General features: G+C 41.1%; 1 protein-coding gene across 14 annotated transcripts in view; it reads left to right on the plus strand.

The window, feature by feature from the left end:
• Positions 1-24,606, plus strand: part of cacna1a.S (calcium channel, voltage-dependent, P/Q type, alpha 1A subunit S homeolog) — a 179,159-nt gene extending 154,553 nt beyond the window's left edge. For 6 of the 14 annotated variants that reach the window (XM_041588910.1, XM_041588912.1, XM_041588917.1 and 3 more), the window contains 10 exons: positions 3,538-3,643; positions 4,559-4,666; positions 4,826-4,926; positions 5,797-5,897; positions 7,495-7,633; positions 8,661-8,777; positions 12,028-12,066; positions 18,583-18,781; positions 20,637-20,848; positions 22,280-24,606. In XM_041588910.1, coding sequence (XP_041444844.1) covers positions 3,538-3,643; positions 4,559-4,666; positions 4,826-4,926; positions 5,797-5,897; positions 7,495-7,633; positions 8,661-8,777; positions 12,028-12,066; positions 18,583-18,781; positions 20,637-20,848; positions 22,280-22,804 — 1,647 coding nt within the window. In that variant the 3' untranslated portion in view covers positions 22,805-24,606. The remainder of the gene's footprint in view (positions 1-3,537; positions 3,644-4,558; positions 4,667-4,825; positions 4,927-5,796; positions 5,898-7,494; positions 7,634-8,660; positions 8,778-12,027; positions 12,067-18,582; positions 18,782-20,636; positions 20,849-22,279) is intronic. The other 8 variants (XM_041588916.1, XM_041588919.1, XM_041588920.1 and 5 more) reach the window with 6 other exon arrangements.
• Positions 24,607-27,282: the final 2,676 nt, after the last annotated feature.

Genomic DNA, 27,282 nt, shown 5'->3' on the forward strand with positions numbered 1-27,282 from the left:
TCTAGTTGATTGGAAACCTTGCAGCTCATCTGAGTAGTAAAGGTGCAGTATATAAAACTGGGAGATCATTTTGGAAGTTTAAGAAGAAGAGCAGTCCAACGGAAGTAAAAAGATGAATTTAGAGAGGACTGGAAGAGGACTAGTTCACCAAAGACTGTTATAGTCCACTCTCGATAAAAAGGAGAGCCTATAAAGAGTCCATAGTACATCCCTATAATAAGTATTTTGCTCTCAGTAATTGTGGTGGGTCCTTATCTTTTCAGCATTTTAACTGTGTACATGGATTTTATAGAATGGACATTGTGTCAAAAACTTGTGAGATGCCAGCACATTAGACTTCCATTGTTTGTCCATGGAGTTTGAGCTTTGCCATTGGGACTGTTTGTTGGGTTCTAGTCATTCATCAGGACTCTAAGGTTATTCTTTGACCTCTAAGCATAGAGCACAATATGCTGTCAATCTAGTTATGAGGTAGGGCTGTATACTTATACAGATGGAGCAGACTTTATCTAGACAGTTGTTTGGGATAAAAATGTCACATTACAACGCCTTTTCTCCATGGAAATGTGTGCTGTGTGAAGTCAATTCTATTTTCAAGGCAAAATGTGTGTAATTTGTGGGTAGCATGTTAGTAGATGATCACCTCCAGGGCTCAATAGTCTTAATAGAACCATCTCCTGGCCTTTAGTCAAGTGGTATAATGCCGGCCTTCTGGGAAAACGTCCGAGAGCTTTCCCTGTAACAACCAGCCATCTGGGAGAATGCCCTACAGCTTTATCCTTGCTTCTTTCCACCAAAGTTTGGTGGAGATCTGTAATGGGGGATTGTTCTAGATAATCGGCACTAGGCCTGTGTCACGACGTAGGAAAAGATTAGAATTACAGTTGTTTAAACTTTCCCCGACTTTGTATAGCTGAGTCTGTCGCTCTTTCTACTTGGCATCCCTCTTCTCTCTCACTCTGCCTGTGTGTATCTCTCCTTCTCTCTCCACACTCACCATGGTAAGTGCACAGTGCATTCAAATGATGCTGCAGGCCTGTTTCCTTCCTCTCCCCCTACTCCCTACTTTCTTGCTTGACTAGTTCCATAACCAACTGCAAAAATGAGTTATTTATCAGGTGCTCAGATAAATAGGCTTATATAATAGAAAAGAGGCCAATTGGGCGTCGGGTCTAGTAAACCATAGCAACCAACCAAATGTTGGCTTTCAAGCAGCTCACCAGTAAATGCTACCTGTTGATTTGCTACCTTTGAGTTAGTACTAAACCTGTTGCAAACTTTGCACTTTTTATTATACTGCCTCCTAAATATCTGTAAATATGTTAGCGGTCTTCCCCTGAAATAGTTCTCCACCTACTGATACCCCTTCTCAGGGACCATCCTGTTAAATACCCAGTAACTATCACTGTGGCTTGTATGTGTCCTGTACCATCATACGGTTTGCATGCTATACAAGGGGCATCCTTATATAACCGTTCTACCCATTAATGGGTACCCCCAACCTATAACTGACCTCTGCCAATCACTGATCTGTTAATGCCTCATGCCATTATATGCTTCTAAGGAGGAAGGCTTATGGAACATACCTCATTTGGGGATGGATTTCATATTAATATTACATATTTATAAGCCTCCCCCTCAAAAGGACATGTTGGCCTATATAATATTACTGGACTTCCCACCCATTAACTGACCTGCACCCATCACTGCTCTGTTAATAGTCCTCTCATCATCTAACAGTTATTTTCCTAATCCTGCTCTAACTGATAGGCCTCTCATTCCATAATTACCTATTTCTACTCTATTACTGGGCCCTCGTCTATACCTGTCCTATATCTATCCCTGCTCTGTTAGAGGCTCCTCCCCCTGTTTCAGTCCTCTACCTATCCCTAATCTATTAGAAGTTCTCACGCCTATAACTGCCCTGTGCCTTACCTTATTTACATTGCCCACTCTCTATTACAACCATGTACTTATCCCTGCACTCTTACAAGTCCTTCCCTCTATTATAGGATAGGTAAACCTTTAAAATAAGTATGTAAAATTGATGAGGGTGCTATTCTTAGAACTTTTGTAATTTCCATTTTCTTTTAATTCCAATATATTAAAGGATACATGTACTGTTAATATGAATGAATTGCTGGTCAGTTTTCTACCAGTCTGACCACCAAGTAGTCAAGGAATTTTTCATATTAACAGTACATGTATCCCTTAATATCTTGGAATAAAAAAGATAATAAATAATGAATGTAAATTACAAAAGTGCTTAGAATAGTCCCTCTTCAATTTTACATTCACTTATTTTAAAGGTTTACTTTTTCCTTATAGCCCTATAACAACAGAGACATCAACATGAAACCAAATCCTGTTAGAGGCCCTTTCCCTTTTTAATGCCATATTAATATATGTCTCACCCTTACAACTACCTTACAAACAGGCCTAGACTATTGTAGCACCCTCCACTGAAGTTTGAGAGCCTGATACAAATCTCTCTCCCTGTAGTTTATCTTTGCTGGAATTTCCAACCTTCTATTATATATTATGTCACCACAGAACAAGCCTCTCTCTCTTTGATGACTTTTTAACTGGACCTTTCCACCAATAATTGTTGTGTATCTATTATGGCTGTCTTTACTGGACCTGTCCCCCTAATAACTGTCCTGTATTAGTAAAGTCCTATGATTCCTGTCTTGCCTGTCTTCTGGTGTGCTAGGAAATGGGCATCTGGTAATGTAGTGTGGCAAAAGTTCTACTTGGTGATGCAGGGCGTCTTGTCCATCTTTGTTGCACACCAAGTTCCACAGCTGTTTTGTGAATGTATCTTTTTCTCTCTTTTTACTCCCTCTCTTCTCGCCATTCCCCCCTTCGTCTCACCTTCTCTCTTTCTCTGTCTCTCTCTCGCCTTTCTCTACTGACTCCCCAGCCCCCTTCTCTCCCCTGTGCTCCCTCCCTCTGTAGGAGTTCTAGTGTTAAGGTTTTGCATGGGGGTCCCTGCACGTTGCACATAGCGATCCTGCACGTTGCATGTACAGAATTTTGGCCTGTGTTTCTCGCCTGACGATCTTGGCTTCAGCTCGTGCTGCCTGTTGCCAGTTTTAACTTCTTCACTGCCAGATGGGTGGGCCCTAGCCCCAGCACCTAGTCCACTTTCGGTCTCTCTGGTGATGGAGCAGTTAACAAACCACTTGGGTTTTTCATGACAGAACTCAAAGGCTCTCTGAAGATTTACACTGTATTCTCTGCAGTCTTGGGGACCAAACAAGCAGGAACATTATTAATGCAATTCATAGAAAATACCCAAGATGTTATTTATTTGGGGAAACGGTTAATTGTTGGGTTCTATACTACAAAACTAAGACCTGGAGTATAGGTTTGGGTGAGAACTGCAGATTATTACTTCTGGTGAGCAGGCCATGGAACATGTTTGCACCAGTACAGCATATCATCAGAGCCTCTGAGTCCTGGGAATAGAAGGGGCAAATGTGTTGGGCCCTGGTGCTCCAGAGAGCTGACATATTGTTCTATGGGTCCCTGCAGAGGCTACTCCGAATGGATCTTCCTGTTGCCGAGAATAACTCTGTGCATTTCACCTCTACTCTTATGGCTCTGATTAGAACTGCACTGGACATCAAGATTGCCAAAGGTAAGTCAATGAATGAATGCTTCCCAACATTGTTCCTTGCCGGTTGCCAGTTTACCACCTGAGGACAGTCCTGCTATATTATACTCACCACATAATATAGCAGGACTGTAGGAACAGACCATAGTGTTGTGGAAAGGATTAGTCTTGACACATGTTGATCCCCCAAATGTTGATCATCTGAAATAGTCAGCATTAATGGCTGAAATGGACTATCCTTAGAACATTATTCCCCCCAAATGTTGATCATCTGAAATAATCAACACTCATGGCTGAAATGGGCCATCCTTAGAACATTATTCCCCCCAAATGTTGATCATCTGAAATAGTCAACATTGATGGCTGAAATGGACTATACTTAGAACATTATTCCCCCCAAATGTTGATTATCTTAAATAGTCAACACTCATGGCTGAAATGGACTGTCCTTAGAACATTATTCCCCCCAAATGTTGATCATCTGAAATAGTCAACACTGATGGCTGAAATGGACTATACTTAGAACATTATTCCCCCCAAATGTTGATCACCTGAAATAGTCAACACTCATGGCTGAAATGGACTGTGTTGATCATCTGAAATTGTCAACACTCATGGCTGAAATAGACTATGCTTATAACAGATGGAGGACTTACCCCCCCTCCCCAAATGTTGATCATCTGAAATAGTCAAAATTCAAGGCTGAAATGGACTATCCTTGGTGTTAATGGAACATTGTGATATTTCACAACTGGGCTTTCCAACTGCTGCCCTACAAAATATGTTTATGGCTCCCAATATCTCATTGTATAACATTACTGTTTTCTAATAATCAGCCTCGGAAGCATTAAAGAGCAGATAATGTTTCCCAGCATGCAATGTTCTGCTATATAGATTACTTGAGGATTGAATGTGTCTTTCTGTGTTTATGTTTTGCAGGTGGAGCAGATAAGCATCAGATGGACAGGGAACTCAGAAAGGAAATGATGGCTATCTGGCCAAACTTGTCCCAGAAAACCATGGACCTTTTAGTGACCCCACATAAGTGTAAGGCAATTGAGCTTGTAAGGTATAAAGCATAGAGCCAGAAAACAAACCATTTATTAGCAAGATATAAGAGCTCACATGTGGTCTTAGGCCATGGCTAAATGGTGGAGTCTGTACTGTAAGATGGATGAACTACTCTGTCCCTTTATCCCCTCTCAGCTACTGACCTCACCGTTGGGAAGATCTATGCTGCCATGATGATTATGGAGTATTACAGGCAGAGCAAAGCAAAAAGGCTTCAGGCTCTGCAGGAAGAACAGGTAAGACATCACAATCGCTGCTGATGGAACAACATATTCATTTCATAAATGTCAAAATGTCTGACACTTCCATTTTGAATTGCAAACTGAGCATCCATAGCCAACCAACATCAACTAGATTAGTAACCACAATACTCAAGTTTCCTGTCATCCCAAGTATCCTCACACCTGTGGCATGGACTGATCAGACTCCTAATCATCTGAAGTTATCTTTTGAAGACAATAAACCACCCCTCCCATAATAAGCCCTTTAGCTTAATACAATGTCACTATTTTTACACTGTTGTGCTATTTTCTCTCATACTAGTGGGTCATATTTCATTCCTTTATATAGTTTAAAAGCGTGGAGCTCCTGTTTAATTCTCATTTGAGCTAGGTGTCTTATCCCACTAAATATTGTTAACCACAGGTAGCAGTGTAGTTAATGAGCCTCATACATAGTTTGACTGGGTCCGCAAGAGAACCTGACATACAGGGCCTTCAGCAGACATATAGTGTCAAATATTTCAGTGTTATATAGGCCTATTGTAGAAATAATAAGGGACTGGTGACCTTTGTCCTTGGCTGGGGCCACTAGAGCCTGATCCCATTGGGAGATCCCTTGATACTCTGGTATACCAGTCCAACTCTGGTGTCAGACCAAGGGGCTAGTGGGCTTTGAGTTACATGGTCTGGTAGGGGGAAAGGGTAACTGCTTTGACCTATTTTGACCCACACTGGCTTTGATCTTGAGAGTAAATCTAGATTACCTCCTTTTCTACAAACTGCAAGTTTTTTATAGCCTGTTTAATTTTACCATTCTGAGCGATAGTAATCCATTTTATATAAATAATTTACAGTTCGGTAAGTTCCCTTCTTATAACATTTTAGAATCGGACCCCTCTCATGTTCCAAAGGATGGAACCACCATCACCCACACAGGATGGACCCTTAGGAATCAATGCTCTACCCTCCTCCCAAGCTGGAGAAATGTAAGTCTTATTCTAAATCTCAGATGCACACTTGGTAGTACTAGGATGAAAGATCTGACATACTGTATCTATAAAAAGTAAAGCCAGTGGTATGGGTTACAGTTCTTTATGAATGGGAAAACTTGGGCTTCAGACCAGAATAGTATTGATGCCTTGGTGTTAGAAAATACTGTAAACAGCAAGGGAAAAAAATTGTGCCTTAGACCAAAGCAAAGGTGACCTTTTACTTCAAGCTCAAATGACCAGATACATTAGGAGAATACCTAGATCGAGGGTCCCCAACCTTTTTTGCCTGTGAGCCACATTCAAATATAAAAGAAGCTGGAGAGCAACAGAATCATGCAGAAGTTACTGGGTGCCAAATATGGATTGTGATTGGCTATTAGTAGCCCCTATGTGGACTAGCAGCAAACGGGAGGCTCTGTTTGACAGTACACCTGGTCTCTATGCAACTAAAGCTTCAATTCAAGCCAGGAATTTAAAAAATAAGCACCTGCTTTGAAGCCCCTTAGAGCAACATCCAACGGGTTGGTGAGCAACATGTTGCTCACTAGCCACTGGTTGGGGATCACCGACCTAGATGGTCCATTGAAAAAGAACAGTAAGTTGAAGAACTTGAAGAGAAAAGTAGGACAACCTGGCAACCCAGACAGATGAATTCTTTTGGCAGCAATAACATTACCACTCTCCGTTGCATATAATTTTCTATTTACTTGAATGTTAAGTGCTAAACCTTACCAGCACCCATGATTATCATTTGCAAAACATATATAAACAGTAATCACCACTGCAGGGTGTCGTATTCAAATTTATGGATAATATCATATAATATAAAGAATATATTCTTGTATATTGTCACTCGTCAATCGATATGATTTTCCACTAGGGATATATGATTCTTGCCCACAATGAGTAAGTTTCCCTTGGTTCTAAATAAATACTTTCTCAAATCGAGCCTGGCCGCAAAGTTCTCCCTGGTCCTGACTTGAACCATTCAGATTCACTCAGGATATTAACCAGACGGCTTTATTTAAGGTATACATTAATACAGAGTAATATAATACAGAGTATTAAATGACAGCTCATACGTTCCGAAAGCTCGTGAGGACGTGGAGGGAACAATAAGCATTGCAACATGTTACAATTTAAACCATTTCTTCTTCCATCGGGCTGATCCAGAGGCACCCAATCATCATTCTTGTTTTAGCATAACTGTGTCATTATTTCCATCTTAGGGACAAACTCACAGTCTCAGTACAAAAGCCAAATAAGGTCCATCTACTGTGTCAGCACAGTGTCCAGATTGGTATCAATACTTGTGACATGAGACAACAGATGTATTCCTTGTTCTGTGCAAACCTTGAGCTTCTTCTACAACACAGCAATTCTGTACTAGTGTCATGTTTTGTAATCTTTGTTCTTTGATAATAACCACTTATGGCTTAAATCTAAAACCCTGATATCTACACAGGGCAATTCACAGCATGTCCCAGTCAAGTTGGTTCAAATCACTATGACAAAGAGTGCCATGAAAATGCAATGTGCCATGGCAACATCTCTTCTCAATAGTGTTCCATCTGTGATCTGTTTTCCATAGGGGGCTGCCTGAAGGAGGCATGAAGGAGAGTCAGTCTTGGATGACCCAACGGGCTCAGCAGATGTTCCAGCAAACAGGGACTTGGAGCCCAGAGAGGGCGCGCACACAGGAGAATACAAACAGTTGGCCAAATTCCCAGGTCAGCAAAATGTCTCTCTTACTACTTATTACTTCTCCTCTCTCCATGAGTCCACTATAGAGCTCTGACAGCCATCGACGCTCTGATATTATAACTACTTTTCGTACAATATTCAGAGCATGTTTGTCGGGAGATGAGCCGACCAATATCGATAGAAGACTTGGATATCGGTCGGCTCCTCAATCGGCCCAGGCAGAAAATTTTGATCGGGTGCCTTTGAAGGCACCTGAACATGGGCCATTTTTAGTGCTAAATAGTCAGATACAGGTAGAATTCTATTGTTTCTACCTGTATATCTGACCATTCAGCTCTATACGTGTGTATTGAAACTAACAATCTTTCTTGGAAACATCTTTTCCAAGAAAGATCATAATTGTTACGTCTATGGCCACCTTAACTGCCAGCTGTTTTTTCAATTGCTTGCTCTCCATTATCCCTTATATAGTATCATACTGTACCTCCTTTCTTTGACTCTAGGTTTGACCTTTTTCATTTTCTCCTGGAGTGAGAAAGGTTTCTCAGACAAGCAGTTGTAATAAAGTGAGCCAAGTTGCCTTTATAATGTCCCCCATTATGTGCTCCTTCCCATGAACTGACTCTGCAACAGCACAGAACTGGTTGGAGACACACATCTCCAGTCAAATGCAACTGGACTTTAACTATAATAGTAGCCTTGTAACTAATATATTATGAGTTTATAGAACCCTAATGTTCTTCTGCTTAGGAAAGATGTGGGAAAGTTTTCTATTTTTTTTCCTAAGTAGAAGAACATCAGAGCAGCCTCTTTCTTTCTCTTGACAACTTCCTTGACTACTTGGCGGTCAGACTGGTGGGAAACTGACCAGCAGGTGGCGCTGTTGTAACAAAATTCATTCATATTAACAGTACATGTATCCCTTAATATCTTGTAATAAAAAATAAATAAATAATGAATGTAAATGACAAAAGTGCTTAGAATTGCCCCCTCGCCAATTTTACATTCACTTATGTTTAAGGTTTACTTATCCTTTGTCTTTTTCTTGTCTAGCAGTCCGTAGAGATGAGTGACATGGGCCGAGATGGTTACTCAGACAGTGAGCAGTACCTGGTCATGGAGGGACATGGAAGAGCCACTTCAATGCCGCGGCTTCCGGGTGATAACCAGGTAAACTCTTCATACCTTGCTTGTTGCAAATGCTGTTGTCTGCATACCATTTTTTATTTTTTATTTATTTATTTTTCATTATTTAGTTATTTTTCCTAATGAAATCTTCATCCTAAGATTCCTGCAAGGTATACAGTGTCAGACTTGCCCACCGGGATACGCGTTTCTGTGTCTAAATTGGCACATATTGTACTCATATCAGTAAGTTCCCATTTAGGCACGAAACGCGTCAGGCTAATGCATGTCCTAATAAAGATTTTTTTGTTCATTTTATAATTACTTTGGCTACTGCTTTATTAGTAGTCGGTCTCTTCCTATTTAATTTCTTTAACATTTCCCAAACAATTGGTAACACTTGGACTGGGGGTTCCCTGGGTTGGGACCACTATGTAACTTCCTCTAAAGAACTATTTGAATGTCATGAGGCAGACCTACTTCCTACTAAGTAGACACCAGGACAAGGATCATTACTTGTTTGCCACAAATACAAAGGAAGGAAACATGTTGGCCAAGGCATATGGCAACCAGTGTGCAGTAGGGCAATTCAACACAGTAATCCACTAGATCCCATTTCTCCCCGTACGCACCTTCTTTGCCAATAAAAGTACCCAATAATTTATTTTTAATCAGAATGAGAAGGAAAACCATTGCAAGGGCATTTTTGAATTACCTAGGAGAATCAAGTGATGATGTCTATTTATATCCCACCTTTTGGGTTGGAGGTGGTTGGTTAATTAATGGTGGTCAATTAAAGGATAAGCAAACTTTTAAAATAAGTGAATATAAAATTCATGATTGTGTTATTCTAAGAAATTTTGCAATGTACACTCTTTATTTATTTTGTTTTTATTCCAAGATATTATAGGATACATGTACTGTTAATATGAATGAATTTTGTTACAACAGCGCCACCTGCTGGTCAGTTTCCCACCAGTCTGACCAGCAAGTACCGTATATACCCGAGTATAAGCCGAGTTTTTCAGCATCCAAAATGTGCTGAAAAAGTCTACCTCGGCTTATCCTCGGGTCAGCGGTATCCCACCCGCGTAGCCGAGATTGCAGTCACTTTTAATCATTCCTATACCAACAGTACACTTGGGGAGAGACTGCAATATCCCACAATGCCCTCTGTTGGTTATATGAAAGAAATAACAGTGACTGCAATATCACACAGCGCCATCTGTTGGTTATATGAAAGAATAACAGTGACTGCAATATCACACAGCGCCCTCTGTTGGTTATGCGAAAGATTAACAGTGATGGCAATATCAAACAGCACCCTCTGCACATGGTAGTGGGACAGTGGGACAATGCACACAGTAATCCGTTTGGCAATTCTCTGTCACCATCAACTTTGCAAAGAAGTCCGGTTGATCGCTGGGGGGTCGCTTTGGCAGAATGTGTGCTGCTGGGAGACAGGGCTGTAGTTGTGTCTAGGCTTATACTAGAGTCAATAAGTTTTCCCAGTTTTCGTAGGTAAAATTAGGTACCTCGGCTTATACTCGGGTCGGCTTATACTCGAGTATATACGGTAGTCAAGGAAGTTGTCAGGAGAAAGAAAGAGGCTGCTCTGATGTTCTTCTGCTTAGGAAAGATGTGAGAAAGGTTTATAATTCTTTTCCAAAGCAGAAGAACATCAGAGCAGCCTCTTTCTTTCTCCTGACAACTTCCTTGACTACTTGGTGGTCAGACTGGTGGGAAACTGACCAGCAGATGGCGCTGTTGTAACAAAATTCATTCATATTAACAGTACATGTATCTCTTAATATCTTGGAATCCAAAAAAAATAAATAATGAATGTAAATTACAATAATGCTTAGAATAGCACCATCATCAATTTTAACTTCACTTATTTTAAAGGTTGACTTATCCTTTTATTAAACAAGATACTAGGAAACATTTGTTGGAGCACTCTTTGGCCCTAATGCACATCCAAGAAATGTGTTGAATATTTTTACATTCAGTCCATGCCCAGATCCATATAGCTTAAATTCAATTAGGGATGCATCAAATCCACTATTTTGGATTCGGCTGAACCCCCGAATCCTTCGCGAAAGATTTGCATATGCAAAGTAGGGGTGGGAAGGTGAAAAATTTTTTACATCCTTGTTTTGTGACAAAAAAGACATATGCAAATTCGGATTCGGTTCGGCCGGGCAGAAGGATTCGGCCGAATCCGACTCTTGCTGAAAAAGGCCAAATCCTGGCCGAATCCTGGATTTGGTGCATCCCTAAATTCAATCAATGCTTGGTAAACTTTATCCGTGTTAATGTAAGGGCAAGTTATATTGATTATTGTCCACCATCAGCATGAGCTCAGGTAGGTGCTTAGATAAATATAGGATATATTAAAGAAAAACAGAGAAATTCATGAGCGTTACCCATTATTACAAAAAGGTTCAAGTAATAATAATAAAAAGGTGCATTGCTCATCCCAAATTCTATGTAGCATGTACTACATTCTTCACTTTCCACATGTGTTCTGCAGGGTTCCTGGTCCAGGCACGGCCCACTTCTTTCCTTATGTTTTCCGTTCTCTTTCTGCCGTTCAGAACGGTTGCCCAACCTCCCTGCTTTATATTTACCCCACATGCATTGCTGCTCTTTCTCTCTCTGTTATGTGTAACCTTATCATTGTTTAGAGCAGAGACACACGCTGCTATTTCGGGAGATTAGTCGCCCAGCGACAAATCGCTTCTTTTTCGGGCGACTAATCTCCCAGAGCTGCCTTCCCGCCAGCTAGAATGTAAATCATTGGCTAGACGGCACTCAGAAAACTTCGTTTTCCGAGGTTGCCTCTGTAGGAAACTTCGGGCAACTTCGGAAAGCCGAAGTGATCCGAGTGCCGGCGGGAAGGCACTTGAAGTCGGCCGAAGAAGAATTGATTTGTCGCTGGGCGACTAATCTCCCGAAATACAGTAGCAGCGTGTGTCTCTGCCCTTAGGGATTGTGCTTGTGTTTGAATGAGGCCTGTGCTAGGTTGATTTTTCCATGGTCCTTGTCTTTGAGTAATGCACTTTTTTCTCATGGTCACCATATTGTTTACATTTCAAACCCCCACAAAACTCTGATAAGGAGGACAGTGTTTATTTAAAACTGTTTTGGTGTAACTGTGTTAACCTGTCTTTTCTCTCTGCCCCCTTCCCCTGCTCTTTTTGTCCTGTTGTCTCTCTCTCCCTTTGCTGTTGCTTCTGTTGTTGGCCGGGACCTCTCCCTTTTGTTTCCCCTCTGTCTCTCGTCATTGCTGTAGCAGCGAAGGAAAACGCGAACCAGAGGGAGTAATCTCAGTGTATGTAACTCCTCTACTGTCTCTTCACACTGTGTCTCTCTTTCCGCTATCTCTCAATCCTGTCTCACTTCTCTTTTGTCTCCCTCTAACTTTCTGTGTCTGGTTTCCTCTTCTCTCTCTCTTGCTCTAATTTCCATGTATGACTATTGTAAATGTGATTTCCTTCATGCGTGAAAGGAGTGGAACATACAGTGGGTGATGAATGCACCAGTTTAGTAGAGTCATAAAGGGGTGGTTTTTTCACTAAACTGCTATTCCAGTAGTGTAGTATAGTGCCGGCCTTCTCTAGTATGCGCAAGAATATATATATATAATATAAAGGGAAAGGGTGTTAAAGGAACAGTAACACCAAAAAATTAAAGTGTTTTATAGAAATGACAATATAATGTAGTGTTGACCAAAACCATTCAAGCACAGGATACACAGTAGATAACAGATAAGTACTACTATAGTTTATATAAACAAGCTGCTGTGTAGCCATGGGGACAGCCATTCAAGCACAGGATACACAGTAGATAACAGATAAGTACTACTATAGTTTATATAAACAAGCTGCTGTGTAGCCATGGGGGCAGCCATTCAAGCACAGGATACACAGTAGATAACAGATAAGTTCTGAAGAATCCCATTGTAAACTAAAGAGCTAATCTGCTATGTATCCTGTGCCTTTTCTCCTTTTTCAGCTTTGAATAGCTGCCTCCATGGCTACACAGCAGCTTGTTTATATAAACTATAGTAGTACTTATCTGTTATCTACTGTGTATCCTGTGCTTGAATGGCTGCCCCCATGGCTACATAGCAGCTTGTTTATATAAACTATAGTAGTACTTTTCTGTTATCTACTGTGTATCCTGTGCTTGAATGGCTGCCCCCATGGCTACACAGCAGCTTGTTTATATAAACTATAGTAGTACTTATCTGTTATCTACTGTGTATCCTGTGCTTGAATGGCTGCCCCCATGGCTACACAGCAGCTTGTTTATATAAACTATAGTAGTACTTATCTGTTATCTACTGTGTATCCTGTGCTTGAATGGCTGCCCCCATGGCTACACAGCAGCTTGTTTATATAAACTATAGTAGTACTTATCTGTTATCTACTGTGTATCCTGTGCTTGAATGGCTGCCCCCATGGCTACACAGCAGCTTGTTTATATAAACTATAGTAGTTATTCTGCCTCCAGTAAATTGTAGAAATGGATGAACTTACATTTGACAGTAGCTTACTCACAAGAACACAGCATTAGATGAGCTTTAATTCCTTGGCTTTAATTGTAGAATTGTTGCAAGCAATTGTAATCCAAAAGAAACTGTATCCTCGAGGTAAAAACAGAATACCTTCTCACCCTAAGCTGAACAGGTATGAATGGCTGCCACTGTGAAGGGAAAAACGGCTGCCCTATGATCACATGACTCCCTTGAATCAGTGGTAGTGAGGTATTGGCTAGCAAATTTAAAGCTAGAGGCTCTGAATGAAGTAACTAAGTAATATAATTGGGCTATCAAAATATATATAAAGAGCTATAAAAGCCCAATGGGCGGCACACTCCCCGCTTGGTATCTGTAAATACCACTATTATTAAAAAATTATATATCTAATTAAACTTTTAGATATATCAACATAAATATGTATGTACATCTAAGAACCAATAAAACAAAAAATAGTTCAATTCTGCATCTTCCACAGGAGCCTGAAAGGGAAAGAAAAAAGAGAGAACATGCAACAACAATCCATAAAGGGAATACTTGATAAACAGTCACTATCCCTTGTCATTCATGCCTTCTTTGATATTCCCATGAGTTGACCTTGAGTTGTCCTTATTGGGCAGCAAAAGTATTACTTCTGTGATAGGTCTGGTGAAAGTCTTTGCCGTTCCGTTTTTAACAGTCTTTACTTCAACCTTGCGTACCTTTTTATCATAACTGGGAAATACATCGTTTATTAGTCCCATTGGCCATTCATTGCGATGACTTTGCTCGTCTTTTAGAAGAACTAGATCTCCTATATTTAAATTTGGTTGGTCTTTCTGCCATTTCCTGCGGTCTTGTAAAGTAGAGAGGTATTCCTTCCTCCATCTGTTCCAAAAATAATCGGCAAGATGCTGAACACTTTTCCATTGTTTTCTGTAAAGATTGTCAAAGATCTTTTTCATAAAATTCACAAAATGTTCTCTCATCTCTGGATTTTTCTTCAGGGAACGTTGTAGTGAAACAAATCTCAAGAGTGCTTGTTCTCGATTGTTTGGCAACCTTTGTCTTGGGACACGGAATGGTAGAGGAGCTACCCAGCTGTTAGAATCATCTCTAAAGAATTCTTTGTCCATTATCTTAATAAACTCTTTATCTTCGATAGATGGAGCTGGTTTGTTGTCATCCACTGTAACTTGGAATATTGTGTTTTCAAGCTGGTCATCGAAATACGTTGAGGACATTAACTGTTCCTGAGTGAAGAGGGATGACTCAAAGCCAGTTTTAGGTTTTTCCTTCACATAATAATGATTTTTACATGGCTTGAAAAAAGAAGTGCGACCATTCTCTAGCACGTTAGTCTTCCATGTACTGATTCTATCTGGTGGGTGTACCTTACTAATGCACACTTTTCCAACTATCACCCATCCAAGATCGAGTCTCTGGGCATAAGGGGCATTTCCAGGACCATTGCAATACTGACGAACCTTGTGGACCCGCAAGATGTCTCTGCCCAGAAGAAGTAGTATGTTTGCATTTTTGTCTACTGCTGGTATCTGGTCAGCTATGTGCATCAGGTGGGGATGAAGACTTGCAGCTTCACGTGTTGGAATCTCATCTCTATTGTTTGGTAATTGATTACACTCTATCAAAGTTGGCAGTGGTAACTTCAAAGTGTTGTAAAGTGATGCTATTATGAAGCCATTTGCTCTTCTTCCGATTGATTCTGTTACACCAGCACATGTTCCAAGTGTGTAGGGTTCAGTTTTCCCATTAATATTGAACAGTTCAAAGAATTCAGATCTAGCTAGTGATCGATTGCTTTGATCATCCAAGATAGCGTACATTCTCACAGTTTTCTCAGGATGCCCTTTAGGATGCACATTAACAAGACATATTTTGGCACATGACTTGCTATGAAGGCGATCTCCACAAACTTGTGTGCATGTAGAAGAAACCATGGGAGATGTAGTGGTTAACACTGCGTCCTCCCCGCCATTCTCTGCTGCAGGGGTTATCTGTTGCCCAGACGAAGGACTGAGAGGCTCTGGATGAAGGGCAGAAACATGCTTAATACTTTCACACTCTGAACATTTGATGACAGCCTTACACTCTTTAGCAAAGTGTTCTGTTGATGCACAGCACCTGTAGCAAATGCCATATTTTTGAAGAAGCTCTTTGCGTTCCTTGAGGGTTTTGTCCCTGAATCCTCTACACTTCTTAAGAGCATGAGGTTTTTTATGAAGAGGACATTGTCTGTCTGGATTCTCAACCTTTTCTCTTTGAATAACATCTGTTTTCTGAACAAATACTGGCCCAGTTTTCTCTTTGTACCTGGAATCTGGCTTCTGTGACTTAGAAGAAGGAGACGTAGGTACTCTTGAGTCAGTGTATATGAAGCTTGGGTCATTCTTGGCTCTGGCTATATCCTTGATGAACTTACAGAAGTAAGAGAAAGGTGGAAAGGAGACATGGTGCTCCTGTTTGTATTTTGAACCTAAAAATGTCCACTTATCTTGAAGGTTGAAAGGCAGTTTCTCAACCACTGGATTAACTCCATGTGCAGTATCAAGATAACTGAGGCCTGGTAAGCAAGGGTCTTCTTTAGCAAGTTGTAATTCCTGAAGAAGATAACTCAGTTCTTGAAATTTAAGATTTTCCCTGTTGGAGATTTTTGGGAAATCCTGTATTCTCTTGAACAGGGCATTTTCTATAACTTCTGAGCTGCCATATGTCTGCTCTAAAATTTCCCAAGCAGCACTGAGAGCTGCTGTAGAATTGTGCACATGCACTCTTCTGATCTGAACAACATGTTTAGAAGACTCTGAGCCTAACCATTTTACCAGTAGGTCAAGTTCTTCTTTTGCAGAGATTCCCAAATCCTCTATTGTTGTTTTGAAAGTTGACTTCCAAGATCTGTAGTTTTCAGGATAATCATCAAAGTTTGTAAGACCAGAGCTTATAAGCTCACGTCGGATCATATACTTGGCAAATTCAGACATCTCTGACCTTTCCGTCTTAATGATCTGAGGAGCGTGTTCTAGCCTGGTATCTGTATTTGTTACACTTGAGGTTGCAGGAATGTATGGAGGTGCAAAGGTGTTCAGTCCTGGAGGAGGTTCAATGAGTGTTGTTCTCGCTTGTCTCTGCGAGGGAGCCATATCACTTAGAAGTGTTTGTCCCAGGGAAAAGGCCTTTGTGTCATGCGGTGTATCCAAACTTGTGATGCCAACCTGTTGTAGTGCACCCATCTGTAGCTGCATGGATTGAGCACTGTAGAGGCTTCTAGCATTAATATTTGTATCCGCAGTAATTTGACCTTTGTTACTGGACAAAATGTATGCTTCTTGTTGGGACTGCTCCTGAACTTTATGTGTAAATTCATGCTCCTCTGAGGCATTGTCTACTGCTTGCCTACTGCTGAGACTTGCAAGATAGTCTCTAGTACGCTTCAGTGGGTCCTCTGAGGCAAGTGAAGCAGCAATACTTATTGGTTCCTCCCCACTTTGTCCTTTTACAGCCTCCTCATACACCCTCAGCCTTGCTAAAGCTGCAGCCTCATCTCTTTCTGCTTGCATTTGTGTTTGAGAAGCTTTAAGCATAGCCTCTTTTACAGAGAACTTTGATAATAATTTTGCTACTTCCGCATCTGCACGTGCTTTAATAAGCCTGTCACTGACTGTGGAATGGTGTGAATAGGCGGATCTGGAAGATTTAGAGGACCTGGATGTGTGTTTTGAAGATACACTCCTATGTGATCTAACTTCATGTAAATCCGCAATCCTATGTTCAATCTTCATTATTACCTCAAGAACAGTGTTACACCGTTGCTCTTTAATGAGATAAATTCTATTCTTCTCCTCAGATAAACCTTTAATACCTGATCTGTTTAAAAATGCAAGATATCTCTCAGACAGTGTTTGAAAACAGTCAAAGGCATTTCTTAAACGTTTTAGAACATCATTCAGCTCACTGGAATTATCAGAATTGGCATTAAAAAGTGACATACAATGAACATTCTTCTTCCAAATATCATCCAGCTTCCCTAAAATAAGATATTTTTCGGTCTCATAGTTTTCTATCACCTTTTGGGAAGGTTTGGTTGCACGCTTTGGCATAACAGACATTTGATTTAATTCTTTTGCAGATGCCATTTCTTGAATATTTGCATTACTTGAACATTCAAATCCTTGTAAAGACATTATATATATTTGACAGAAAGCTGGGTGTGATGAAAATTATTACCACCTTGCAGGCAAAAAGAGTCCAGTATAAGTTTGTAACTTGATCCTCTCAATAAGAGCAAATAAACTGTAATCCTTAAGCTTTGAAAAGTCAAAACAATATAAACTTCTATAGATAATGAAATCCACGGATTTATGACAAGTAGAGAAATTATATCTGTCTCTGAAGATATTGTAGGGATGAAAAGATCCAGTTAACCACAGTTTAGTTTAGCAAGATTAAATAGCAGGCTGGCAACAGCTGTCAACAGACATAGGCATTTGATTTTTAACAGTCCCACGTTAGCAAAGCATAAGCAGACTTAAGCAATTCTTGATTCAATCCTGTGAGCAGGCTTGTTGTATAACAAGAAACAAGTCTCAATCTTGCTATCTTTACTAGTACAGGGTGCAAGCCTTTGTCTTCACTAGCAAAGGGTGCAAGGTTCTGTTTTTACTATTCTGCCTCCAGTAAATTGTAGAAATGGATGAACTTACATTTGACAGTAGCTTACTCACAAGAACACAGCATTAGATGAGCTTTAATTCCTTGGCTTTAATTGTAGAATTGTTGCAAGCAATTGTAATCCAAAAGAAACTGTATCCTCGAGGTAAAAACAGAATACCTTCTCACCCTAAGCTGAACAGGTATGAATGGCTGCCACTGTGAAGGGAAAAACGGCTGCCCTATGATCACATGACTCCCTTGAATCAGTGGTAGTGAGGTATTGGCTAGCAAATTTAAAGCTAGAGGCTCTGAATGAAGTAACTAAGTAATATAATTGGGCTATCAAAATATATATAAAGAGCTATAAAAGCCCAATGGGCGGCACAGTAGTACTTATCTGTACACACTGTTTGAACCTGTGCAGCACAAGAGTATATTATATTTTCATTACTCTAAAACACTTTAATTTTTTGGTGTTACTGTTCCATAAAGTCAGTAATTAGGCTGCTGACTTGTTCAAGAGTGGCCAGATTAGCAGCCAGTATCTGCCAATGAATAAGCATGTTAATGTCCGACAGGTTATTGATTAAGATAAATCTGAACTCTGAAGGTTCCTGAATTTTTTAAAATATTTTTTTATTGCTATTCTTTTACCAGACTATTACGGACGGTAGTCCTATGAAACGTTCCGCCTCTATGCTTGGTCACTCTCAATCCAAAGGCATCAGATTGGACGATTATTCATTAGAGAGGGTAACGCCTGAGGAAGGATCTCGCCATGGACACCAACGCAGGAGGGAGAGGGGACATCGGGCATCTGATAGATCACTCACCCGATATGTGGATCTGGAGTCAGGTCAGTGGTGAATGAACGTCTCACAAGTCATCTTCGTTTTATTCTTTCTTCTGAAACATGTAGGGTTATTGGCTTGGCCCATTCAGACTGAATTGGCAACTTATTTTATGGGGCCCAAGGAACAGGGGAGCCTGGACTGTGGGGTCTGATTCCTCTATAGCTAATTAGAAAACCCCTTCCTTGTCAGCCGCTCGGGTGGACCTTGCGTGGAGTTGGTGCAGACAGTGGGCGGAGTCAGGGTGGGTCATGGGCGGAGTCAGGGTGGGTCATGGGCAGAATGGGAAGTGGGCGGGAGGATGGGGATAGGAGTGTGCCGGGGCCCTGCCTTTTTGCAGGGGGGCCCAGCACACTCTAGTTACACCACTGCCTATATCCCCGTTGTTATGGTCCAGTTGTTTGTAGTTGAACATCATAATTTTTATTGATAGGGAGTGTTAATAGAGAGTGAGGCTCTGGAGGTAAAATAACTGGCATTTCCACCTGGCTTTCTGCTGGGTGACAGTTGTACAGCACTGTGGAATATAAAAATACATGTTAATAATAATAATAATAAAAATAATAATGTGAATCCTAAATGAGGGAGGAGGGTTCCCAGAGGCTGAGATAACAGCCGACAGAGCTCCAGAAATTCAGCTCTACACCAAACCATCCACAAAGTAGGGTATTCAAGGATCTATGTAGAATATCAGTGTCAAGGCCCTCTTCCAATAGTGTATTTTTTCCAAATTCTTAAAGGAGAACCAAAGCCTAACTAAAGAAGTAGCTAGAAATGTTGTACATGATGTTTTGTGCTTCTGTACCAGCCCAAGGCAATCACAGCCCTTTAGCAGTAAAGATCTGTGTCTCCAAAGATGCCCCAGTAGCTCCCCATCTTCTTTTCTGCTGATTCACATGCTCTGTGCTGCTGTCACTTACTGAGCTTAGGGGCCCACTCACACTATACAGTACACATAGAATAGAAATGTCACAATATAAGGCTGATTAGTAATTAATACACATAATTACTACATGGCAGCACAGAAACCAGTGCAATTAGCATCAGAATTTAATAATCAGCAAACCTGTAGCATCAGCTTATATTACAGCCAGGGAAGCTCATTTTCTGCTGGATAATTAGTGACGAGCCCTAAGCTTAGCTTCTCAACAGCCAATCAGAGCCCACTGAGCATGTGAGTGTCACAGACACTTTCCAAGATGGTGACCCCCTGTGACAAGTTTGAAGTCCTGGATCATTGCTGCTATTGACAAGCTCAAACTTTAGCCTCGTGCAATAAGTTCACTATATAAAATATGGCATTTTTAGCCACATTTTTAGGTTTAGTTCTCCTTTAAGAAAATGCACAAAAGTGGGGATAGTGGTGGATTTCCAAAGAAGTGCTACGAGGGTTGTAACCGCAATGAAAAGCTGATGAGGAAGGGGCTTTCCCGTTATTCAAGTCTGGTGGTAAGACATGTAAAAGTGTTAACGTTGGGGTGAGTACCAGGGAAATTTCTAAATTTGGTTTCCAAATAAGAGTTCATGACAGAATCTTTGGATCCTGGGGCTTTCCCAAGAAATATGTTTACAATGGTATTTGTGGGTGAAAATACACATTTTGACAGTATTTAAACAGGGAAATTACATCCTGCTTCAAAGTTAATAGAGAAGAACAGCTATTAAAGGATAAGTAAACTTTTAAAACAAGTGAATGTAAAATTGATGAGAGTGCTATTCTAAGCACTTTTGTTCTATGGATATGATATATATATATATATATATATGTATATACAGTATATATGAAAACATTAAGCTATTATTTCCCAAGCTAAGCTGTTCTTTCAATACAAAGCCCTTATGCAGATTTCTCTCCTACAGGACTGGGTACAGAGCTCAGCACCACAACACAGTCATGTGATCTCCCCACCGAAGAGCGTGGACGCACTCGAGATCGGAAGCACCACCATCACCACCACCACCATCATCATCACCATCATCACCATCCCAGCGCTGAACGGGAAAGATTAGAGTACGGAAGGCAAAGCTCTCGCTCACCCAGCACAGGGCGAGATTACGCTCCGCACAGACAGGTGGGTCCTTATGTCCAGAGGCAGAATCCATAAGAGCAGGACACAAGGGTGTCCCCAATTTACAGGAGACAGTGATATAACAAGTGGAAACCTTGTGGCAGGATTCATGGCAAATGGTTGCTGAGATGTCTAGCCAAGAGTGGAATAAGCCCACAAATATGTCAATTCATATAGAAGAAATACACCTTGTTGGTACATCTCTCTATACATAATAATGCCTTCTATTCTACCCCTATCTCTTTCCATTTGTGGAATGTACCTTTGGTTGGGAGGGTGCCAGTGTGACACCCCCTCATTCCATGTTGCCACTTCCGCTCTGCTTGCTGGGGTATCAGCCTGCCATATTGCCATACCCCTCCCCCTGCTGCTCATATCCAATAGGGTATCTGGATTGGGAGGTTGAATGGAGGAGAAGAGGGTTGTGCGGTGGGAGAGGGGCTTTCTCTCTCTCTTTCAGTTGCCTCCCCCTGCTTTGGTTGGATCTTCTCACTCTGACCCCCTGCTTATTTTGCTCAGTCTGCTTTGTTCCTGCACAAAAACTTACAGAAAATCCATCTCTCTTCCACTTTTTCCTTTCTTTTTATTTATTTATTTTTTTTAACTTCCTTGTTGCTGTGGAAATCTTCCTCTCTCCTCTTTCCTCCATCATGAACCCCCCATTTGTATTTGTGTGAGGGTGATTTTCTTCTCCTCCTCTTTATCTCTATCTGGGTTTTTCTATCCTTTCTTCTTCATCGACTTTCCATTATTGTGGTTTTCTGCTCCCTTTTACTCAAATGCCCCGTATGACTTATCCCTGTCCTTATTTATGAACCTTCTGCTCTCTTCATGTTCCTTCCATGGCTTGTCATTTTCTGCTCATCCTTTCATACTTCACTTTCTTTTCACACTTCACTCATACAATTCTCTTGTCTATTGCCCCTTTTTATCATCAACAAATCCCCCCATATTATTATCTCATCCTTGGCCTTGTACTGAAATCTGCCTCCATATTGCTCTTATCTGTCCCTATACCTACTCTAAACTCTTTTCACACGTCACTCATACAATTCTCTTGTCTATTGCCCCTTTTTTCACATCAACAAATCCCCCCATATTATTATCCCAACCTTGGTCTTCTACTGAAATTTGCCTCAATATTGCTGTTCTCTGTCCTTATACCTACTCTAAACTCTTTTCACACTTCACTCATACTATTCTCTTGTCTATTGTCCCTTTTTATCATCTACAAACCCACCATATTATTATCTCAACCATGGCCCTCTATGGAAATCTGCCTCCATATTGTTCTTCTCTGTCCCTATACCTACTCTAAAATATTTTCACACTTCTCTATTCCCTATTGTGTCTTTTATCCCACTTTCCTCGCGTGTCTCCTTCTCGTGTTTTCTCTCGCTCTTGAATTCCCATTTTGTTTGGATTTTTGTGTAGGGCAGTAGTTCAGTGGATGGCAGCCCCGTGCCCTCAACCTCTGGGGCCAGCACACCCCGCAGAGGAAGGCGACAGTTGCCCCAGCTGCCAACAACTCCCAGGCCACGAGTTACATATTCTCCGGTGGTCCGTCGGCCTGCCAGTGTTTGTTCTCCCCAGCAGCAGTCCTTGTGCAGAATGACCACCCCTACCCAACGGAGATATCCCCAGACTGAGAACCGTCCAAGCAGCAACGAAAGACGGTCTTTTAACAATGATTCTCCCCGATCCCATCGTCATACAAGAGGACACTGCACGGAAGTCCCCCGCGCTGGATGCAGACACAGTGGCCCTTATCGAGATTCCTCCTATGAGGGTCCTCACCCCTACGATCAGCGCTCCTCCAGGACTCCCGAGTCTGGGGGGATACACCCTCTCTCACCTCGTGGGCGCAGGTTGCCCAATGGTTACTCTCATGGGACCCCGCGATCCACAAAATCACGTCATGAACGTTACAGTGAGAGTGAGGAGGATGACTGGTGCTAAAAATTATATATTAAAGAACTTAAATCTAAGCAGGGAAATCAAAGACTCATCTGCAAGTGAGTGAGACTGGGGCGAGACGTATACGACCCACCCCCTGATACACACACTTTAAATCTCCAAGAAAACAAATAAATGGAAATCACTCTGTTGGATCCTTCCATATTTTGAAAAACGGAATGGCGACCTCACAGCATGCGTTTTGTAATACAGTATATTTTGGGAGGGCATCTGTGTTTGAAAGGGAGTAGATGATACTCAGGAGGATTAAGCAACAAGTTTACCACCAAATTTGATCCCCGAACCCTAAGCACCTCCCCAATGAACGATCTCCACTGGTTGAACTTTCCAACTAGAAGGGAAAAAAAACAACGACACATCGAAGTCGGAGAGTTTATAAAAGCTACAGAGAACTTTTGGAAAAAATGTACAAAAAAATGGTATTATTTAATTTTTTTTTTTTTGATTTGTATTGATGAGTTTTATCATCCAAAAAATTGGATTTAATGTAGTGTGCCGGTTAATGCCATGAAGAGAGAGCACGCAGATGCACACACTCACACACACACACGAGATTTGTTAATATTGCCTGCGGAAATGAGAATTAAAGAAAAAATAAAAAACCTGCAAAAAAAAAAAGACAAAAAAGTTGAAGAAAAAAAAACCAAAAAAAAAGCAGCATTTGATTCCACATCTAATTTTTGCTTGAAAGTCCCAAACACGAGATATTTTTGCTTTTTTTTTCCGAATTTGTTTAAAAAAAAAAAAAAAAGTTAGATTCGGAGTGTGGCGGATGCATGAATATTATAAATGGCAAAAAAAAAATTGTTAAATATATCTATATATATATACATATATTGAATTAAAAAAAAAAAAAAAGCAACAACAAAAAAAACAAAGTGGGGGATAAAGGAGGATGAATTGCAATCTCTTCCCGAGTGGTGAGCTGAGATTTATTTCTGTTTCCGGTTTCCATTAAGAGCATGAGAGATACAAAGCAAACTTTTTGGCTGTGATCATCCGTAGGTTCATACGGAAATAGATGTTCAGTGAGACGTGTTTGTGCCAATGATTGTTCCCATTTCTTTCTCTCGGCTGCACTAGACACCATATCCCCGGGCAGATTTTCTTTACAGCATTAGTAATTGTGACGTCATCTCCCTGCATCATAGCCGAGCCGTGACACACGCATGAGCAATGCACACACACGCACCACATGCCGTCATTCGGTGCCACGCGGATGTAGAATTTATAACTGGAATGCAAAAAAAATTTGCTTTTATTTTTGAAAAAAAGGCACAAAAAATAGTGCAACTATAGCATTTTTTTTTTTTTACCGAATTTGATGCCGGTGTTTTGCACTATGTGTTAGGCCTTGAACGTTTGGGAGGGGAAAAAAATTACAAAAAAAATAAATAAAATAAAAATAAAAACTCAGGGCTTAAAAACCTCATAGATAAAAAAAAAAAGCATGCCTATATGGAATCATTTCTCTTGCTTGACTGAATAAGCCAAGATGTTGCCCGACCGTCGGAAACCTCGCACACACATACGTTGCACAAACCAGGCGACGCAGCCCAAGAGAATCTTTATTTATTTTTTATTTTTTTTTGTCACCCGTGTGAAGCAAAGTCATATCTTTTTGTCCATGCAATACATCGTAAGGGGTGATACTACGTAGGCTATGGAGGAAGGAACAGGCGTATGTAGCATGGAGTTACCAATCGGCATTGCCCGTGTGGAAGGATTTTATAGCCTTAGGGTGGAACTCTTTATTAAAACATTAAAGCAAATGAATACGAAAAGGCTCCTTTCGTACGTTATTTCTGAATCGTTATTGGGTTAATGCATACCAGGGACAGTCTCGATTTTGACAGCTCAATGGGCATGTTGTTACTGAAATGTCCCGACTTTCTCTTTGATCTCCTGCACTGAACAGCCAGAAAAAGATACAACGTTTCTAAAACTTAAAGGATAAGTAAAACTTTAAAATAAGCGAAAGTAAAATTGATGAGGGGGCTATTCTGAGCACTTTTGTAATGTACATTCATGTTTTATCTTGCTTTGATTCCAAGATATTAAGGGATACATGTACTGTTAATATGAATGAATTTTGTTACAACAGCGCCACCTGCTGGTCAGTTTCCCACCAGTCTGACCACCAAGTAGTCAAGGAACTTGTCAGGAGAAAGAGGCTGCTCTGATGTTCTTCTGCTTAGGAAAGATGTGAGAGAGGTTTCTAATTCTTTTCCTAAGCAGAAGAACATCAGAGCAGCCTCTTTCTCCTGACAACTTCCTTGACTACTTGGTGGTCAGACTGGTGGGAAACTGACCAGCAGGTGGCGCTGTTGTAACAAAATTCATTCATATTAACAGTACATGTATCCCTTAATATCTTGGAATCAAAAGAAAATAAATAATGATGTAAATGACAAAAGTGCTCCCTCATCAATTTTACATTCACTTTTTTTTAAAGGTTTACTTTAAAAGAAGGCAGGCTAAATGCAAACTGGGAGTTAGGGAGACTGGTTTGAATATGGGAGTGGTAGGCTGGATCAAGGGAATTGTCTAAATTGTCCCATTTTTAAATCCTCAAATGTTGGGAAGTATCCATGTCTTCTCCAGGGACTAAGGGCTTATATTATGCACTCCCACATACAATACATTTGCAGTTGGACTGGATGATAGTCCAGGTCCGGACTGAGAATTAAAATAGGCCCTGGCATTTCAGGTACACAGAGGCCCAATCAGCCCACATAGAGGCCCAAACAGCCCTCACCAGCCCATTAAATACTGACTTTCTATGGGACCTTATAGCAGCCCCTCTGGCATTTGCCAGAACCCACAGATTGCCAGTCCAGGCCTGGATGATACCCTTGCATCAGTCATTTGGTATTGATTATGGAATAAGTGGGTGCCATGTTGGATGCATTTATTTGTCATGGTGAATACTATTAAAGGGATAGTCCCCCTGGGATGCCACTCCACCTGGAACATTTCCACTGCCTTTTAATGGGAAGTGAGTAAGAACATTGTCACCCCTGGGATTCTCTTGAGAGCAACAATGGAGGCCAAACTCTCTACAAAGGCAACTGTCAGACTCTCCACTGGTCACCAGGTAAGGATCTATTGTTAAGATGGTCATGTATCCAGAAGGGCCGAGACACCTGTGCCATTGGTCTATTGTATTTTCATGTCTGACGTGAATCTGTACGGCTGCCAATGTTCAAAAGGTACCACCCTATCCAATGGCTGCCTTGTGTTTATACGGATTATTCTCTTACATGGTGCCCACATCCATTCAACTCAAGCCATTACTCTTCAATACCATCTGTTCCTTCCAAAATATATCTTTCTTGTTGAAAGGCATTTGGCCGAAATCTTCATCCCGCCAGTTCTCCCGCCCCAACTGCCGGCCTAAGTGATATTTCTTAAGCAAAGTGGGCAGGGGCGAGGTTCCTCTCAAGACATTCCTTTCACTAGGCTCCATTTAGTATAAGTGAATGAAGTGCCGTACAAAGGGCATTGCACCCAGTTATGATGTGATTTTATCTCAGGCTGGTTCTAAATACAATTCTCTGTGTATAAAGGTTCCTTGTGTATAGAAATTGCTCGCAGGGATGTAAATAGCATGTGAGGATTTGCTGGAAGGAATAGGAAGGTTGACGCGTTTTATGCAAACGTCTCCACTGAAGGAGTTGTCGTTGCACTGGGGTCTTGCCATGAGTTGACCATGAGCTGTGGCTCTCGTTGGGGTTCATTGATGTTGTCAGTTACTGGGACCTGCTTGAATACCTAAAGAGGAGCCCACACACCTTCCTCCCAAGGCTTTATAATGAATTTGCTTTAAGTTCTCTGATCTTTACAACTCCCCTTGGTTTTGTCCTTAGGTGAGATTAATATGACCTACTACTGGGGACACCACCCCGCGGGAGTTCCACCAGCCTAACCAGAAAGTAAACGGCCGGGGCTGATATTACAAATCTAACACACTTTCACGCCCCTGACATGAATAGTTAAGTCCCTAATTCCCCCCACTCCTACCCCAAAATCAGTTGCACCCCTTCTTGCCCACCCAACCCCCACTCTCTTTAATGGTTGCTGCCCAACCTACTGCCATGTAGAGCTGCTTGGAGGCTGAGCCTATTAACATAAAGCGATGCCCTTTGTTGGAGAGCAGGAATATATAAATATATATTATTTTCTGTTGGGACAGAAGAAATAGCATTGGTGTTGTTCACTTCAGTTGTCCAGAGGGTCGGCCAATGTTCTGTGGCACCATTAAAAATTCTGGCTGGGGCCATAAGGCTCCTGTATTGGGCCACATCCATCTGTCATGCCCCAGTGTTAGCACAGGTATCTGACTGCCTAGTGTCACATCTGACAGCTACTTAACTACATCAAAACACCAGCGCCATCTTGCTTTATGGCAGATAGCACTAGATTCACAGAACAAATGTCTCGTGGCTTAGAGCAGAGTG

The sequence above is a fragment of the Xenopus laevis genome, chromosome 3S (genome assembly GCF_017654675.1).
Source record: "Xenopus laevis strain J_2021 chromosome 3S, Xenopus_laevis_v10.1, whole genome shotgun sequence".
NCBI classification, from domain to species: Eukaryota; Metazoa; Chordata; class Amphibia; order Anura; family Pipidae; genus Xenopus; species Xenopus laevis.